This window comes from Aquarana catesbeiana, linkage group LG12 (genome assembly GCF_042186555.1).
Source record: "Aquarana catesbeiana isolate 2022-GZ linkage group LG12, ASM4218655v1, whole genome shotgun sequence".
In the NCBI taxonomy this organism is placed as follows: domain Eukaryota; kingdom Metazoa; phylum Chordata; class Amphibia; order Anura; family Ranidae; genus Aquarana; species Aquarana catesbeiana.
In genome coordinates this window covers 2,719,142-2,736,149 of record NC_133335.1, presented here as the reverse complement: position 1 = coordinate 2,736,149, position 17,008 = coordinate 2,719,142, and the positions used below count along the sequence as shown (strand labels likewise).

At 48.7% G+C, this 17,008-nt stretch overlaps 1 protein-coding gene across 1 annotated transcript in view; it reads left to right on the top strand.

The window, feature by feature from the left end:
* GNA13 (G protein subunit alpha 13) overlaps nt 1–11,881 on the top strand; it is a gene marked incomplete at its 5' end in the record, with an annotated part of 33,338 nt that extends 21,457 nt beyond the window's left edge. Inside the window, 1 exon segment of the mRNA XM_073607126.1 lies at nt 1,160–11,881. Within this exon segment, the coding sequence (XP_073463227.1) occupies nt 1,160–1,732 (573 nt within the window).
* Between the last annotated feature and the right edge of the window lie 5,127 nt (nt 11,882–17,008).

Genomic DNA, 17,008 nt, shown 5'->3' with positions numbered 1-17,008 from the left:
ATCTGGATGGTAAATGTGATCTGAGGGGGGCGCTGTATGACATGTGGAATCCTCCTGTCACCTAGGATTACTTCTGCAATGGCTCCTCCCCATATAAACCATGTGATCAGATCTCAGACTGCCTGTCTGGAGGGGGGTTAACCCTTTACCCACCAGTACAATGGTGATCACAATCCGTGGGTACCGCTCTGTGGTGTCATGTGAGCGCCCTCTGCTGGATGCTGCTGGAATGGACAACGGAAATGTGCATTTCTACTTTACAGACCCAGAAATGCTGGTGATCGATGACAGGGGAGCACAGATTGATGGGATCTTTAGTTCATTGATGTCAGGGGTGCTGGTAGTACATTGCTGGAGCTTGTAGTACATTAGTGACATGGGAGCACAGATGGGGATTGTGGTAAATTTGGTAAATTGATGGCGATTGTGGTAAATTGATGGGGATTGTGGTACCTTGGTGACAGGAGCAGAGATTGCTGGGGCTTGTAGTAGTACATTGCTGGGGCTTGTAGTAGTACATTGCTGGGGCTTGTAGTAGTACATTGCTGGGGCTTGTAGTAGTACATTGCTGGGGCTTGTAGTAGTACATTGCTGGGGCTTGTAGTAGTACATTGCTGGGGCTTGTAGTAGTACATTGCTGGGGCTTGTAGTAGTACATTGCTGGGGCTTGTAGTAGTACATTGCTGATATGAGAGCACAGATGGGGATTGTAGTATTTTGAGGGGAGTGCAGCTTGAAGGAGATTGTAGTACCTTGGTGACAGGAGCAGACATTGGTGGGGCCTGTAGTAGGACATTGGTGGGGCCTGTAGTAGGACATTGGTGGGGCCTGTAGTAGGACATTGGTGGGGCCTGTAGTAGGACATTGGTGGGGCCTGTAGTAGGACATTGGTGGGGCCTGTAGTAGGACATTGGTGGGGCCTGTAGTAGGACATTGGTGGGGCCTGTAGTAGGACATTGGTGGGGCCTGTAGTAGGACATTGGTGGGGCCTGTAGTAGGACATTGGTGGGGCCTGTAGTAGGACATTGGTGACGGGAGCAGAGATTGCTGGGGCTTGTAGTAAATCGGCGGTTGGAGGGGGGGGGGGGGAGTAGGTCTCTGCTGTAAATGTCTCATGATGAATTTGGTGTCAGTGAGTGTCTCTGCTTTCCCCCTGCAGGACTACCTCCCCTCCCAGCAGGACATATTGCTGGCCCGTCGTCCCACCAAAGGAATCCATGAGTATGACTTCGAAATCAAAAATGTGCCTTTTAAAATGGTGGACGTTGGGGGTCAGCGGTCGGAGCGGAAACGCTGGTTTGAATGTTTTGACAGCGTCACGTCCATCCTGTTCTTGGTGTCTTCCAGCGAGTATGACCAGGTGCTCATGGAGGACCGGCAGACCAACCGCCTGACCGAGTCCCTCAACATCTTCGAGACAATAGTCAACAATCGCGTCTTCAGCAACGTCTCCATCATCCTGTTCCTCAACAAGACGGACTTGCTGGAGGAGAAGGTGAAAATCGTCAGCATAAAGGACTACTTCCCTGAGTTTGAGGGGGAACCCCATTGCCTCTCCGACGTCCAAAAGTACCTGGTAGATTGTTTCCGCAACAAGCGCCGAGACCAGCAGCAGAAGCCGCTCTACCACCACTTCACCACGGCCATCAACACCGAGAACATCCGCCTGGTCTTCCGCGACGTCAAGGATACAATCCTCCACGACAACCTCAAGCAGCTGATGCTGCAGTGATCGCCGAACTTGAACTCCTTTTTATCCTGTTTTTATCAGATTTTATGTTTTTTTTTTGAGGTTTGTAAGAGGAAGAGAGACGATTGTCAGCTCTTGGACTTCTGCTGATCTTCCAATTTTTGGATAGTTGCCATAAATCTTTGCCAACTGAAGCCTTCTCCTTCTTTTTTTTTTTTTTTTTTTTTTTGCCGGAGCCTTGCTGGAGCATCCCACCGGGGCGGCCTGGCAGACTTGTGTTGTACGCGGCTCTGCCCCTCGCCTTACCCGGAGGATCCCGACGCTTCTGCCGCAGTAGCGCGTTTGCTGCCGATGCGGATTCCCACTGTGAGGACATAGGATTGCTTGCTGCGACTTCTACTGTTTTTTTTTTTTTAAACTAGCAACGCAGGAAAGAAGCACAATTTTTTTTTTTTTTTTTTTAACTTTTTTTTTTTTCCTCTACCATTGTAGGAGGAGCAGCAACTTTTTACACTTTGTTTTTATATTACAGAAGGTATAGTAGAGGTTCCCAGGGGAGCGCCTTCTCTAGTTTTATACTAATACCACCAACGGCTTCAGAACTTCAGGCCTTTAAAAAAAAAAAGATAAATTGTACTGAGGTGACGTTGGCTGTGAGTTCCTTAGAACGCTAATGTCTGATTGGCTCCAGAATACTTTGGACGGCGTTCATGGGAACTGGTGGCTGATGTCACCGATGGGAAGGCCGATGATGATTTATCAGATGCAGTATGTTTTTATTTAATTAAAGCCTTTTATAACTTCTCACCATTGCCTGCTGGTAGGAGCCTCCTTCATAGTGCTGAACCCGGACCAACCTGGACTTTGTATCCAGACATCACCGGATTAAAGCTCAACTCCGGCCAGACGTTTGGTGTCAGCAGTGCGGGGGGGGGGGGGGGGGTTGTGTTTCCACCAAGGAAGCCTTTCATTTATGAATTCAGAGTTGATTATTTCCATGTGACTGTTATTCTCCCGCCATTCTACCCTCCACTGAGTAGTTCTATGGAGGACCTGGGCTGTTCCCGGAACTCCTGGTCTGACCCCGCCCACTGCATATGATTGACGGCAGACGTCTCCAGGTCTGTCCCTCCCACCGCGAGGTCAGGAGACGCCATAACTTCACACTGACGGGCAAGCCTGTAATCCCACCCACTCGATCGCTCCATTGAAGTACACCCATTGCATGATGGGAATCGTAGCCCACATTTATACCAGTACAACTTGTCATTTGGAACTGTAAATCGCATGACAAGTCGCATCCTAATGTCGGCAATGGAACTGTTCATATCGCCAGGATTATGAAAAAGGTTCCTGCGCTACTTAACGATTTTCGTTGCGACTTGCATAGACTTCTGTTAAATGAAGTTGCGATGAAATTGGCAGTGCAAATCGCACTGATGTGTGGGGCTCTGAAATCACACTGAAGTACCACGATTTCAAAGCTGCACCGACCTTAACCAGGGCTTACTCTGAAAGACTGGCTATGAACAGTACGGGGTGGATTCACTAAGATCCGGTTCACACTGATCTGATGAACGCACAAGATTCGCTGCGTTTCTCAGCATCGCATTACTTTGCAGTTGCACGGCGTCCATGCGCCTATCTGCTGCAGCTGTCAATGTTGGATTAATACTCAGATTGTAAAACTCAGTACGATTACTAGAATCGCATTGTATGAATGTGAACACCAATGCGATTAAGGTGTGGAAAACAAAGGGTCCTGTACCGTTTCGGTGCGGATGCGATTTTAGCCATTCAAAATCTATACACGGACATCGCATGTGATCCTGAATCACATGTAGTGTTCCGCACACACAAGTGTGAACCCGGGCTAACACTGGAGTGCAAAGTCTGGTGCAGCTGTGCATGTGTAGCCAATCGGCTTCCAGGTTTTATTGTCAAAGCTGATATTAGCATCTGATTGGCTGCCTTGCAGAGCTGCGCCACAGTTTTAGTAAATGAACCCCCTAAGATTAGGTCCATGCTTGTACAGGTGGTTGCAGGACTGTGTCTGTTCCCAAAACAAGCTGCAGTTTAGGAGATGCATGGGTGGGTGGCATTAGTCCTAATGACACCCCATGCACTGCACTTACGGTTTCAGAAAAGGTGCAGGGACCTCTTCACCGTGTTTTCAGGAGGCTCACAGAACACGTCTTTCAAAGCCGCACCGGGGTGAACCGACCCCAGGACATGGTTTATACATAGAGGTGTGACCGATCACAGATGTAAAGCAGTCATTTCATTGCAGTGGGCTTCCCTGGATGCTAGAAATATGGACAAGTCTTCCCTGACTGCACCAGCATGGTGCTCATGAAAATGAAGGCATATCCAGCATTTCTGTGCCTGCCATGTGTTCCCAACATGCATAGATGTGAACCTTAACTAAGCGGAAGTCATGTCGGCGCTTCACAGTGATGTCACCGACTTTAAGGCCCTTTTTCATACGGGGTGGACTCTGATCTGAGCGGGCGGGTGACTGGTCCACTTGGTTTATGCAGAGCAGACACGGCCTCAGCCTGCTTTATGGAGCATTGGGTGTAAACTGACAGCGGAGTTCATTTACACCATTCCATCCGCCTAGGGCAGTGGTTCTCAACTCCTGTCCTCCGGACCCGCTAACAGGCCAGATTTTAAGTATTGCCTTGGGGGAGATGCAGACTAGAATACGGCCATCACTGAGCAGCAAATCCTATCGCCTGTGATGTGTTTCAGTTATCTTGCAAATCTGGCCTGTTAGTGGGCACTCAGGAGAGGAGTTGAGAAGCCCTGGTCTAGGGGTGTCAAACTGGGGGCCCTCCAGCTGTTTTGGAACTACAAGTCCCATTATGCCTCTGCCTGTGGGAGTCATGCTTGTAACTGTAATCCTTGCAAGGCCTCATGGGATGTGACGTTCTACAACAGCCAGAGGGGCCACAGGTTTACCACCCATGGCCTAGACCAGGGGTCTCAAACTGGCGGCCCTCCAGCTGTTGTGGAATTACAAGTCCCATCATGCCTCTGCCTGTGGGAGTCATGCTTGTTACTGTTAGCCTTGCAATGCCTCATGGAATTTGTAGTTCTCCAACAGCTGGAGGACCACCAGTTTGAGACCCCTGGCCTAGACAGAGGATGACAGATCCCCTTCTATTCCATTATTTTCATTTTTTTATAGGGCGGTAGGTAGGTTTAAGTGGACCTTTTACACCCGCCACTCCATAGGGGTGATAGGAGGGTCTGCTCCAGTCTGCCTGAGAACAACATGATCAGACCCTTGGTATGAAAGGGACCTTAAAAGGTCAGTTAAAAGACACAAGTATGGAAGGAATAACAAACCATACAAAATGATTGTAAATATTGGGAAGGGTATTATATCATGCCGGAGTTCAGCTTTAAATTCCATGTTATGGGCGTGTCCCCAGTGAAGGATGAATTGTAGGGGCGTGTTCATTGGATGGAGCCACCTCTTGCCCTGTCTGTCCCCAATCTTTAGGTCTGTGGCTGTTAAACCTCTTTACTGTGTTCTTGGCTCAGTAACAGAGGAAGGACCTTTGAGTACAAGGGGGGAGGGGGGTGGGGGTCTTGTAGCTGTTTTGGTCATGTAATGTCTGAGGACATCTCTGGTCCGTCTTCTTCTCTGATCCCAGCCTAGGGCCACACGTTCGGCATGGTCAGCGTTCTATATCTCCTGACAGTTTAATAGATTATCCTGCGAGTATCGGAGTTTTATGTCGGACCCGGCCATTACTAGTGCCTTATCACACACACTGTCCTTCCCGAAGAACACGAGCTACCTACCTCTCCTCCTACCGGCTGAGCCGACCACCTTCACTGCCAAAGATTTCATCTGACCCTTCTACCATCCAAATCCATAAGCTGAACCGCAACAAACTTTTATGATGCCAGATTAGGCCGGACAAACATTCTCTCTTATGTTAGACATTACTTCTCCCAGTGGGCTCAATGATTGGAAGGACTATATACTGCTAACTATACAGATACTCCTCGTTTTATGACCACTCGAACGACCCCCGCTATACATCATTGTACAGAATTTTTGTTTGTTCTGTACTTATGCAAAATAAAACCATGTTATTGAGCTAGACTTTTGTGTTTTAGACCCTTTTTTTTTTCACAGTACAGTAGTTGAATGCTTAAAATATTGATTACTTGTGGCTCCTTGTTTAACGACCTGGTGGTTGGAACAGAAACTGATCATTAAGTGAGGAGAGCCTGTATACTACTACTGTACCAGTGCTGTTATATAGACTCCTACCCCCACCTACCTTCTATGGGGTCAGCCCATTGCTCTGACACTTTTCGCCCAAATTTGAATGCCGTACTGACCTGGTATCAATAAAGCTTGTTGTGTGTTTATGTGCCTTGGAGGATCATGGAGAGCCTGTGCACCCATCCAACACCTCTTGGACCTGGTCTTCTTAGCACTGTGGTTCCTCACACCAGCCTCCTGTACTGTGATCTACACGGGGGAGGGGGGACACACCCGGAGGTCCTAAATGCAGAAGACTCTTCTGGCACCAGTAGCTCTACAGCCAAGTGTCCTTACAAGGACTACCTCTAGATCCAGACTGATAAATTCACGGACATACAAAGCGATGTGTGTAACACACTGAGGACTATGGAGGCTCTTTCACACGGGTGAACCAATCAGACCACCATCCATGGGGAGGTCTGATGTAAAGGGACATGTGTCCGTTCACCCGCCGACATCCGATCCTACCTTCTAAAAACACATGGGTGGTGGGATCTGTTCCCTGTCCATCTGGCAGATCGGACAACAGTTGGATGTAAATGGACAGGCAATCTGTTTATATCCAAATGTCCCATAGAGGTGAGCAGGCCTTGTCCGTTCTGCATTAGCAGATATGGACCTGTCATCAGCCTTCTCAGCGGGGATCAGTGGTCCGCCCGTATGAAAGAGTATAATTTATACAGATGCCGCTTTAGCCTAATGAAAGAGCTTACCTTTAGGTTAGTAGACTGGAGGCCGGCTGTAAGCCCCCAAGTGACCCTGGCAGGTGTGTGTGTGTGTGATATCTATCTATCTCTAAGTGGTAGGGAAGCTCCCAGAACTTCTGGTGAGCTGTGTGTAATGCCGCTCTACTCATAGGGGTTGCGTTCTTATTTCATGGGCCCCTCACAGGATCCGTTTATAATGACCGCACTTAAGTTGGTCTCCTGGGCTGTATCTTTTCACCTGTTCTGTTAAATGGTTCTTAAAAATGACGTTCTTTATTCACTAAGGACTCGGAGGAAGCCTCAGGAGAAGGATAGCAGTAGATGACAACATTGAGTGATAAGAAGGTCGGTTCGCTCAGGGCGGGGATTCCATTGGCTCTGCCTGTTCACAACTCTCCAACCATTTCGGCACTTTTTTTTGGTTGGGATGACAACCACTCATGTCACACTCTGCGTATTACCACCTACACAGGATTGGAGAAAAAGTATTGACACCCCTCTCCATGGATGTGATCCTCAGCGGTCTTTATCGCTTTGTACCCCCCCTCCAGGGTGAGGGTGTTGATCCAAATCCTGTGGGGGGGGGGATGTATACCCTGCCCTGTAGATGGCCAATGCCAAGCATCTGTTTTATGGTTGCACAGCTGAGCTGTAGGATATGTTTCTTCTCTTGTCACTTAAGCCGGCCATAGATGGGTTGAATCTCAGATGGTTCAGCGGGGGCTGGCTGAGATTCGAATCTGTGAGCAGGCTGATTGTACCCAAATTGATCCATCGATCTACTTGGGTACAACCAGCATGTCGGATTCTTGCCAGCGGCAATAGGCACTAGCATTAATCATTGTGTTCTCCTGGCAGGGACGGCTCCCCCTGCTGGGACAACACAATAGCTCAATGGGAGGGATTCCTCTGTCAACACTGACCCCTGGTTGCAGCAATGAAGATTTAGATCCTCCAGCCTAGTAGATGGTGAAGCCAAACCTGACCAACGGTAGTGACTTCTCTGAGCCAGTCTGTTCAATCGCTCAGACTGCAGTTCTTAGAATCCCCCCCTAACTGGATCCAAAATCCGAACTAGCCCACCCCAACCCGTGTAACCTGTCATTGGGATCAGCTAATCCATTCTCTGAGAAACCAGTGACCCCAAATCACCAGCATCACATAAGTGCCAATTCAATCCACAACCTGCCGGTATTCATCTGATGAGTCCTGGTCTGGTCAGCAGTAGCCTGTCCTTGTATATACTGCACATACTCTACCCCTTCCTGGGCAGATTACGGACCACCAATTCTGATTTCAGGGACTATTCGCAGTCTCTCTGCTATGACTGGCTATGAGACGCCATTCTTGCCAAGTTTCCCGTTTTTCTCACTTTGTGTATTTTTTATTTCTTTTGGATGAAATGTGAATCTTCTGTAGGATCCGGTTTAGTTGCACATTAGAGGTGTGTGTTTTTTTTTTTTTTGTATAGGGTTTGTGTTTTGTATCCGTTGAGCCATGTGATTCACGGACTATTAGGTGGGTGTTTGTGGTTTCTGGTGATTGCACTTCTTCTTGTCTCATATATAAAAGTGCAAAATCTGGTGCAGCTGCATACAAACCAAATCAGCTTTCTGGTTTTATTGTCAAAGCTGCATTGAAGAAGCCGATTTGGTTTCCAGATTTTGCACTTTCCAGTTTTAGTAAATCAGCCCCTGGTGTGTGTAGAGTTTGGAGGTTGCTTTACTTGCCCCGTCCATAAGAGGACACCGAGCTCTTGTGTTCTCCCGCCTGAGTTTTCTATCTTTTGATCCTCCTGTCTGCTCTTTGCGGCCCATTTTTTAGATTTCAGAGTTCCTTCTACGAAGCTCTGCAGGTTCTGCTCTGATCCAGGTCACCCTGCTGTATTCTGCTGTGGTTTGAACATTTCCACATTCTTGTGTCTTTTCCTATCTGAGCGTCTCCTTACCCCGTCGTCTGCCACTTTCTACATTTCAGTTGAGGATGGAGGAGAGCGGGAGTAGAGCGGTATTCTGTGCAGACCTTTTTCTATACACATTGTAGGGGATCGCAGGTCTGCTCTATGTATATTAAATCTGCCTCCAGTAATCTCCTCTGTCAGGCGTCAACAGCATGAGGTGGTTTATCCTGCGCAGTGTTTTATGGTCGATGAGGAAACTATATGATCCGCTGGACCCAAATTCTTCATACTGAAGACACAGTGGGGGGAGGCTCACTCTTATAGGCCAGGGGTCTCCAAACAAAGGGCCAGTTTACTGTTTTTCAGACCTTAGGGGGCAGAATTGTGGTCAGTGGGGGTAGAAATGTCCTGGGCCAGCATCAGGGAGAATAAACATGGCCTCAGGAATTGGTGGTCAGTAGGAGGTGCCTATTCTTTGTATTGTTGGAAGGAATAGTGCCCCTTTGTTGAAGTCAATAGGAGGAGTAGTGCCCCAAGGGCCTTATTAAAGGCTAGCAAAGGGCCTCATCTAGGGTTGCCAAATCATCCCTTTAATCCATGACACATATTAATTACACAGGTTCTTAGGCTAATTTAATGCAGATAAGTCACCAAGTGAGTTTAATTACCGCAGAACCCGTGTAAGTAATGTATGTCCTGGATTAAAGGGATGATGTGGTAACCCTAGTCACATCCTAGTTTGGAGACCTCTGCTATAGGCCATAGGATGCGTGCTTGTAGCAACCTGTCAATGTTTAGCATACAGTGGGGGCGGGGGAGAGATTTACTAAAACTGGTGCACACAGAATCTGGTGCAGCTCTGCCCAATGACTTTTAGCTTCCAGCTTTATTGTCAAAGCTTCATTGAACAAGCTGAAGTTACTATACACAGCTGCTGCAGATTCTGAGTTCACCAGAATCCCCCCCCAAATCCCATCACAGATTCCATCAGAGCGCATGGCATTCATCCACATCTACTCCTTCATCCTAAGAGTTCAGGGGACACCAGCACATACTTTGAAATACAATTTAAACACTTGGACAGAGCAGAGAACCTTCCAATCAGGTTGTCCTGTGTGTGTATAGCTTTAGGGTATAGTACGGCAAGCATTTCTTACCCCCCCCCCCCCCCCCCCGAAAAAAAAAAAAGAAAAGACCAGCCTTATACCAGAAACTCTATACCTACCGCTGTCCAACAAAGCCACCGCTTTACTGCTCTCCAGCTGCTGCGGGTGATATAATACCCCCCCCCCCACCCCCCACCCCCGCAGCGGTGTGTCCGGCCAGCGTGCACTTCGTATAGTGAGGAGGATCAGGCGCGTATACCAACCTGGAGGTGAGGAATACCTGCTGTGGCTGTGAGTCGGCAGCATTTCAAGATGTGAATTGCCGGACAGGTCAGTTTAGTGCTTCTGTTATGTGGCTGGTCTTCTTTTTTTTTTTTTTTTTTTTTTTGTGACAGGTTCACTTCAAGCCAAGAGGTGCATCTCATTTATAATGTACCTCCTTTGTGCCAAAACGATATAATGATGGTTGTGGTAACAGACAATGGAATAAAGACTGCTCGCTATCCCTCCCAATCCTCCCAAGGTTACACATGATGTTGGGGTGGTGGCAGTGGAACATTTCGCTCTGATATAAAACCCATTTCTGTATTTAGGTGTTCATATAGTCATGGAATTTATGGCTACCAGGATCCAGCAACCCCTCCACACCTTCCTCGACCTCCATTCAGCTACTTATTCTTTTAGGTCCTGGCCAATGAGTGTCCGTCTCCTGCTGCCCCCCTCTGTGCCTCATGTCTGCTTCTACAGGGATTTTCCAATAGCTTTGAGGATCTTTCTAGATTAGGTTAATAATGTTGAAGCTCGATCTAACCCACCAGCTGGCCAATTTCAGGGAAAAATTAAAAAAAAAAAAACCTTGTATTTAGTCAGTGCGTGTCTCCAATCAGGGAGAAAAAGGTTATACAGGCATTGCATATGGCAAGGTAAAGGTTTATCCAGGTGGGGCGGAGATGAGTCGGGGGCTACAGCAGTGCTTCTCGAGTACCCACAACAGGCCATGTTTTGGGAACTTCTCTTACATAAAATAGCTGTCCAAAATACTGAGACATTAACTCTGATTTAAAGCACCTGTGCAAGATGAAGGAAAACCTGCAAACATGGCCTGTTAAGGGGGGTACTGGAGGGCAAAGTTGACCTTTGGTCTACAGCAGGGGTCTTCAAACTACGGCCCTCCAGTTGTTCAGGAACTACAATTCCCATCATGTCTGTGTAGGTCAGAGGTTTACAATGCCTCATGGGACGTGTAGTTCCACAACAGCTGGAGGGCCGAAGTTTGAAGATCCCTGGTCTACAGCATGGTGTAAGGAATGGACGGAAGGGTTCTTCTCCATCAGAAGACATTGGAGAGGAATCCATTTTGGTAGTGACATTGGCAACCCTTCTTACCTGCTGAATCGCACACTTGCTGCCTTAATCCATTCAATGCTGGAGGCTTCTCAGGAACACGATCCTTTTTAACGCTCCATTCACATTACTGCATCTCCAAAGTCGCATGATTTCTAGTGCGTCTTTGATCTGACTTTACTCTCTATGGATCTACGTTGCACCAAAGTAGTGCAGGCACCTTTTCGGAGTTGCTGCGACCTTAAAGGGGTGCCGTGGAATGGGATGCAACTTGACAAGTGTGAGTGGAGCCTAAAGACCTGGAACCCGGTGCTGAAGAGGTTCACATAACCTTTTATTTTTTAATGTAAAGGAGTGCTCCACCCAAACTGAAAAGCATGCTTCTCTGTGAAGGACTCATTTGTTCTGCTGGACGTTCTCTTACTATAAATGATTTTGCATTATGACTTGTGGGCTCCAATGAAGTTCATCTAGTGCCCGTGTGATTCCACTTTTATTTTCATGGGAAATATAGACACACATGTGCCTGTTGATAAAGCCACTCTCTGTAGGTTCCTCATTGCCACTGTGTTCAAGTCAAAAGAGCTTAAGACTTTATCCAAATTTTTTTTTTTTATAGATAATAATAAAGCCTCCTTTAAGGGTGGAGTTTTTTGTTCGGCCTTTTCTAGGTGCCTTTCCCCCAGCCCAGCATCGAATAAAGGATGGTGTGGTTGCTAATTGTTGCCCACAATGGCATTACTGCTGGGCGGAGTTGGGGGCTCGTCCGGGACCCCACACCGGTAGGCATTACACCCGGGCTTTGTGGTTAATGATTTATTTTTTATAAGAACAGAACCGACACGTTTGTTTAAACTCTTTTTGTATAATAGCCCGTCTTTTCTGAAATCCTTTTGAAGATATATATATATATTTTGTAACACCCTCCATAGCTTATAGCTAACAAAAGCAGTTTTGTATTCACTTTGTATCATATCGGACTCTTTCCAGCCTTCTACGTTTTTAGAACCAAGTCCGAAAATATCACTTTTTTTTTTTTTTCTCTCTCCTTTTTTGTGTTGTACATTTATTTTTTGATCCATCAGTAGCAATAAGTTATTTCTAAGAATTGAACCTTGGTAGAAAACAATCATTCTGGCTTAGTCTGTATTGTTAGAAAACTAATACGAAAAAAAAAAAAAAAAAAAAGCTTTTTGTAACTTGGCTGTACATTATGTACATATAGTTTTTGTTTTCTTGTGTTTTGTTTTTTTTTTTTTTTTTTGCTTTTCAATATTTTGCCATGTAAAAATCCAAAAGTTACTGACCTTAAATAAACATGTTTAAAGTCTGCTGTGTGTTGTCTGTTTCCTCACCACGTTCTCATAGATGTGCTAAGAACCCATGGAAAGGCTGATCTGCCATAGAATGGGCGGTAAATAAGCGGATCACCAACACCAATAAACCCTTCTCCACCAGCCTGAACCACTGATACCCCATCCCCCACACCATTACACCCCCACCACCAGCCTGAACCGGTGATATCCCCTCCCCCACACCATTACACCCCCACCACCAGCCTGAACCGGTGATACCCCATCCCCCACACCATTACACCCCCACCACCAGCCTGAACCACTGATACCCCATCCCCCACACCATTACACCCCCCACCACCAGCCTGAACCTGTGATATCCCATCCCCCACACCATTACACCCCCACCACCAGCCTGAACCGGTGATATCCCATCCCCCACACCATTACACCACCACCAGCCTGAACCACTGATACCCCATCCCCCACACCATTACACCCCCACCACCAGCCTGAACTGGTGATATCCCCTCCCCCACACCGTTTCACCCCCCACCACCGGCCTGAGCCGGTGATATCCCCTCCCCCACACCGTTACACCCCCCACCACCAGCCTGAACTGGTGATATCCCCTCCCCCACACCATTACACCCCCACCACCGGCCTGAACCGGTGATATCCCATCCCCCACACCATTACACCCCCCCCACCACCAGCCTGAACCGGTGATATCCCATCCCCCACACCATTACACCCCCAGCACCAGCCTGAACCTGTGATATCCCATCCCCCACACCATTACACCCCCACCACCAGCCTGAACCACTGATACCCCATCCCCCACACCATTACACTCCACCACCAGCCTGAAACGGTGATATCCCATCCCCCACGCCATTACACTGCCACCACCAGCCTGAACCGGTGATACCCCATCCCCCACACCATTACACCCCCACCACCAGCCTGAACCGGTGATATCCCATCCCCCACACCATTACACTCCCACCACCAGCCTGAACCGGTGATACCCCATCCCCCACACCATTACACCCCCACCACCAGCCTGAACCGGTGATATCCCATCCCCCACACCATTACACTCCCACCACCAGCCTGAACCGCTGATACCCCATCCCCCACACCATTACACCCCCACCACCAGCCTGAACCACTGATACCCCATCCCCCACACCATTACACCCCCACCACCAGCCTGAACCGGTGATATCCCATCCCCCACACCATTACACCCCCACCACCAGCCTGAACCACTGATACCCCATCCCCCACACCATTACACCCCCACCACCAGCCTGAACCGGTGATATCCCATCCCCCACACCATTACACCCCCACCACCAGCCTGAACCGGTGATACCCCATTCCCCACACCATTACACCCCCACCACCAGCCTGAACCAGTGATATCCCATCCCCCACACCATTACACCCCCACCACCAGCCTGAACCACTGATACCCCATCCCCCACACCATTACACCCCCCACCACCAGCCTGAACCAGTGATATCCCATCCCCCACACCATTACACCCCCACCACCAGCCTGAACTGGTAATATCCCCTCCCCCACACCATTACACCCCCCACCACCAGCCTGAACCAGTGATATCCCATCCCCCACACCATTACACCCCCACCACCAGCCTGAACCACTGATACCCCATCCCCCACACCATTACACCCCCACCACCAGCCTGAACCGGTGATACCCCATCCCCCACACCATTACACTCCCACCACCAGCCTGAACCGGTGATATCCCATCCCCCACACCATTACACCCCCACCACCAGCCTGAACCGGTGATATCCCATCCCCCACACCATTACACCCCCACCACCAGCCTGAACCGCTGATACCCCATCCCCCACACTATTACACCCCCACCACCAGCCTGAACCGGTGATACCCCATCCCCCACACCATTACACCCCCACCACCAGCCTGAACCGGTGATATCCCATCCCCCCACACCATTACACCCCACCACCAGCCTGAAACGGTGATATCCCATCCCCCACACCATTACACCCCCACCACCAGCCTGAACCGGTGATATCCCATCCCCCACACCATTACACCCCCACCACCAGCCTGAACCGCTGATACCCCATCCCCCACACCATTACACCCCCACCACCAGCCTGAACCGGTGATACCCCATCCCCCACACCATTACACCCCCACCACCAGCCTGAACCGGTGATATCCCATCCCCCACACCATTACACCCCCACCACCAGCCTGAACCGGTGATATCCCATCACATCAGGCACTGATGTTGGACAAGAAGGCCTGGCTTGCAGACTCTAATTCATCCCAAAGGTGTTCTATCGGGTTGAGGTCAGGACTCTGCAGGCCAGTCAAGTTCCTCCAACCAAAACTCGCTCATCCATGTCTTTATGAACCTTGCTTTGTGCACTGGTGGGCAGTCATGTTGGAACAGGAAGGGGCCGTCCCCAAACTGTTCCCACAAAGTTGGGAGCATGAAATTGTCCAAAACGTCTTGGTATGCTGAGGCCTTAAGAGTTCCCTTCACTGGAACTAAGGGGCCAAACCCAACCTCTGAAAAACAACCCCCCACACCATAATCCCCCCCACACCATAATCCCCCCTCCACCAAATGATTTGGACCAGTATACAAAGCAAGGTCCATAAAGACATGGATGAGTGAGTTTGGGGTGGAAAATCTTGACCGGCCTTCAGAGTCCTGACCTCAACCCAATAGAACACCTTTGAAAAGAATTCGAGCGGAGACTGTGAACCAGGCCTTCTCATCCAACATCAGTGCCTGACCTCACAAATGCTCTTCTGGAAGAATGGTCAAACATTCCCATAGACACCCTCCTAAACCTTGTGGACGGCCTTCCCAGAAGAGGTGAAGCTGTTATAGCTGTAAAGGGCGGAGCCAACTCAATATTGAACTCTACGGGCTAAGACTGGGATGTCATTTAAGTGGAGGTCCACCCTAAAAAAAAAATACATAAAAATGCTCCTTAAAATCTGAAAAAAAAAAAAAAATTGAAAAACAATTTCATTACTTACCAGAAATGGCTGTTGCTAGGCAGATCGTCCTAATCTTCCACTTCCTACTCCGGTGATCTTCATTCTTCTCCTCCCTGCGTTGTCTTCTGGGGAACGGGGCGCGATGTGTTCTGGGAACTGTGTGTGTCCTCAGAATACAGCCGGCCATTCACAAAGCACCGCACGACTCGCGTATGCGCAGTAGGAAATGGACAGTGAAGCCGCAAGGCTCCACTGCCTGTTTCCCTTAGTTCGAATGGTGGCGCCGGGACCCGATCCGATGGACGGATTGGCCTCGGGCGGCCGACATCGGGGGGCACTCTGGACAGGTAAGTTTGCTTATTAAAAGTCAGCAGCTACAGTCTTCAGTTTTTCAGCTGGACCTCCGCTTTAAAGTTCATGTGTGTGTGTGTATATATATAACCACCCCAAACACACCTCCAAGACCACCACTGCCTTACTAAAGAAGCTGAGGGTAAAGGTGATGGACTGGCCAAGCATGTCTCCAGACCTAAACCCTATTGATCATCTGTGGGACATCCTCAAACGGAAGGTGGAGGAGTGCAAGGTCTCTAACATCCACCAGCTCTGTGATGTCATCATGGAGGAGGGGAAGAGGACTCCAGTGACAACCTGGGAAGCTCTGGTGACCTCCATGCCCAAGAGGGTTAAGGCAGTGCTGGAAAATAATGGTGGCCACACAAAATATTGACACTTTGGGCCCAATTTGGAGATTATCACTTAGGGGTGTACTGACTTTTGTTGCCAGCGGTTTAGACATTAATGGCTGTGTGTTGAGTTATTTTGAGGGGACAGCAAATTTACACTGTTATACAAGCTGTACACTCACTACTTTACATTGTAGACAAGTGTCATTTCTTCAGTGTTGTCACATGAAAAGATAGAAGAAAAGATTCACAAATACACCCCCCCCCCCCCCCCCCCCCCATGACGTCCTTGCTTGCTGGTGGGGTGATGTCTCAGGTCCTCTATTTTCGGGTGGTGGTGGTGAAGGGTAGTCCTTCCTCCCGCACTCCTGTAATGACAGGCGAGGGGGGCTCTTCTGATCTGTAGTACTCAGGTTTCCATGATGGATTCATAACATCCTAGCCTCAGAGCCTTCATCTAGCCCTGAACTCCACTGACATCTAGTGGTGGAAAAAAGAATTACTGTTCCTGATTTATGTTCAGTATTGCAGCAAAAGCGCATCTTCCGGGAGGGAGGCGGTCCGAGCCACCCGACACTCTCCTTTAATGGAATTGGATTTTTGCCATTATGAGTTTTCCAAATAACAAATCACCTTGAGGGACGGATGGAATTCTCATCGGTGTAAACAAATCTCTTTCAATTCTGTTCTCCTTTCTTCACTTTCAGATGCTCTCACATTAGCTGGCAGTTGATTACCGGACACCATATATGAGACCAGAGTGTTTTTTTTTCCTTCTAAGACAGAGAAACCCTCAAATCCCGACTCCTATCGAGATGGACAGCAGAGTGGCGAGGCGGTTAGCTATCCTGGTTAGCAGCAATGGGGTTGTTGCCTCGAATCCCAACCACAACACTATCTGCATGGAGTTTGCATGTTCTTCCTGTATGGGTTTCCCCGCCCACATGCAAAAGACATGC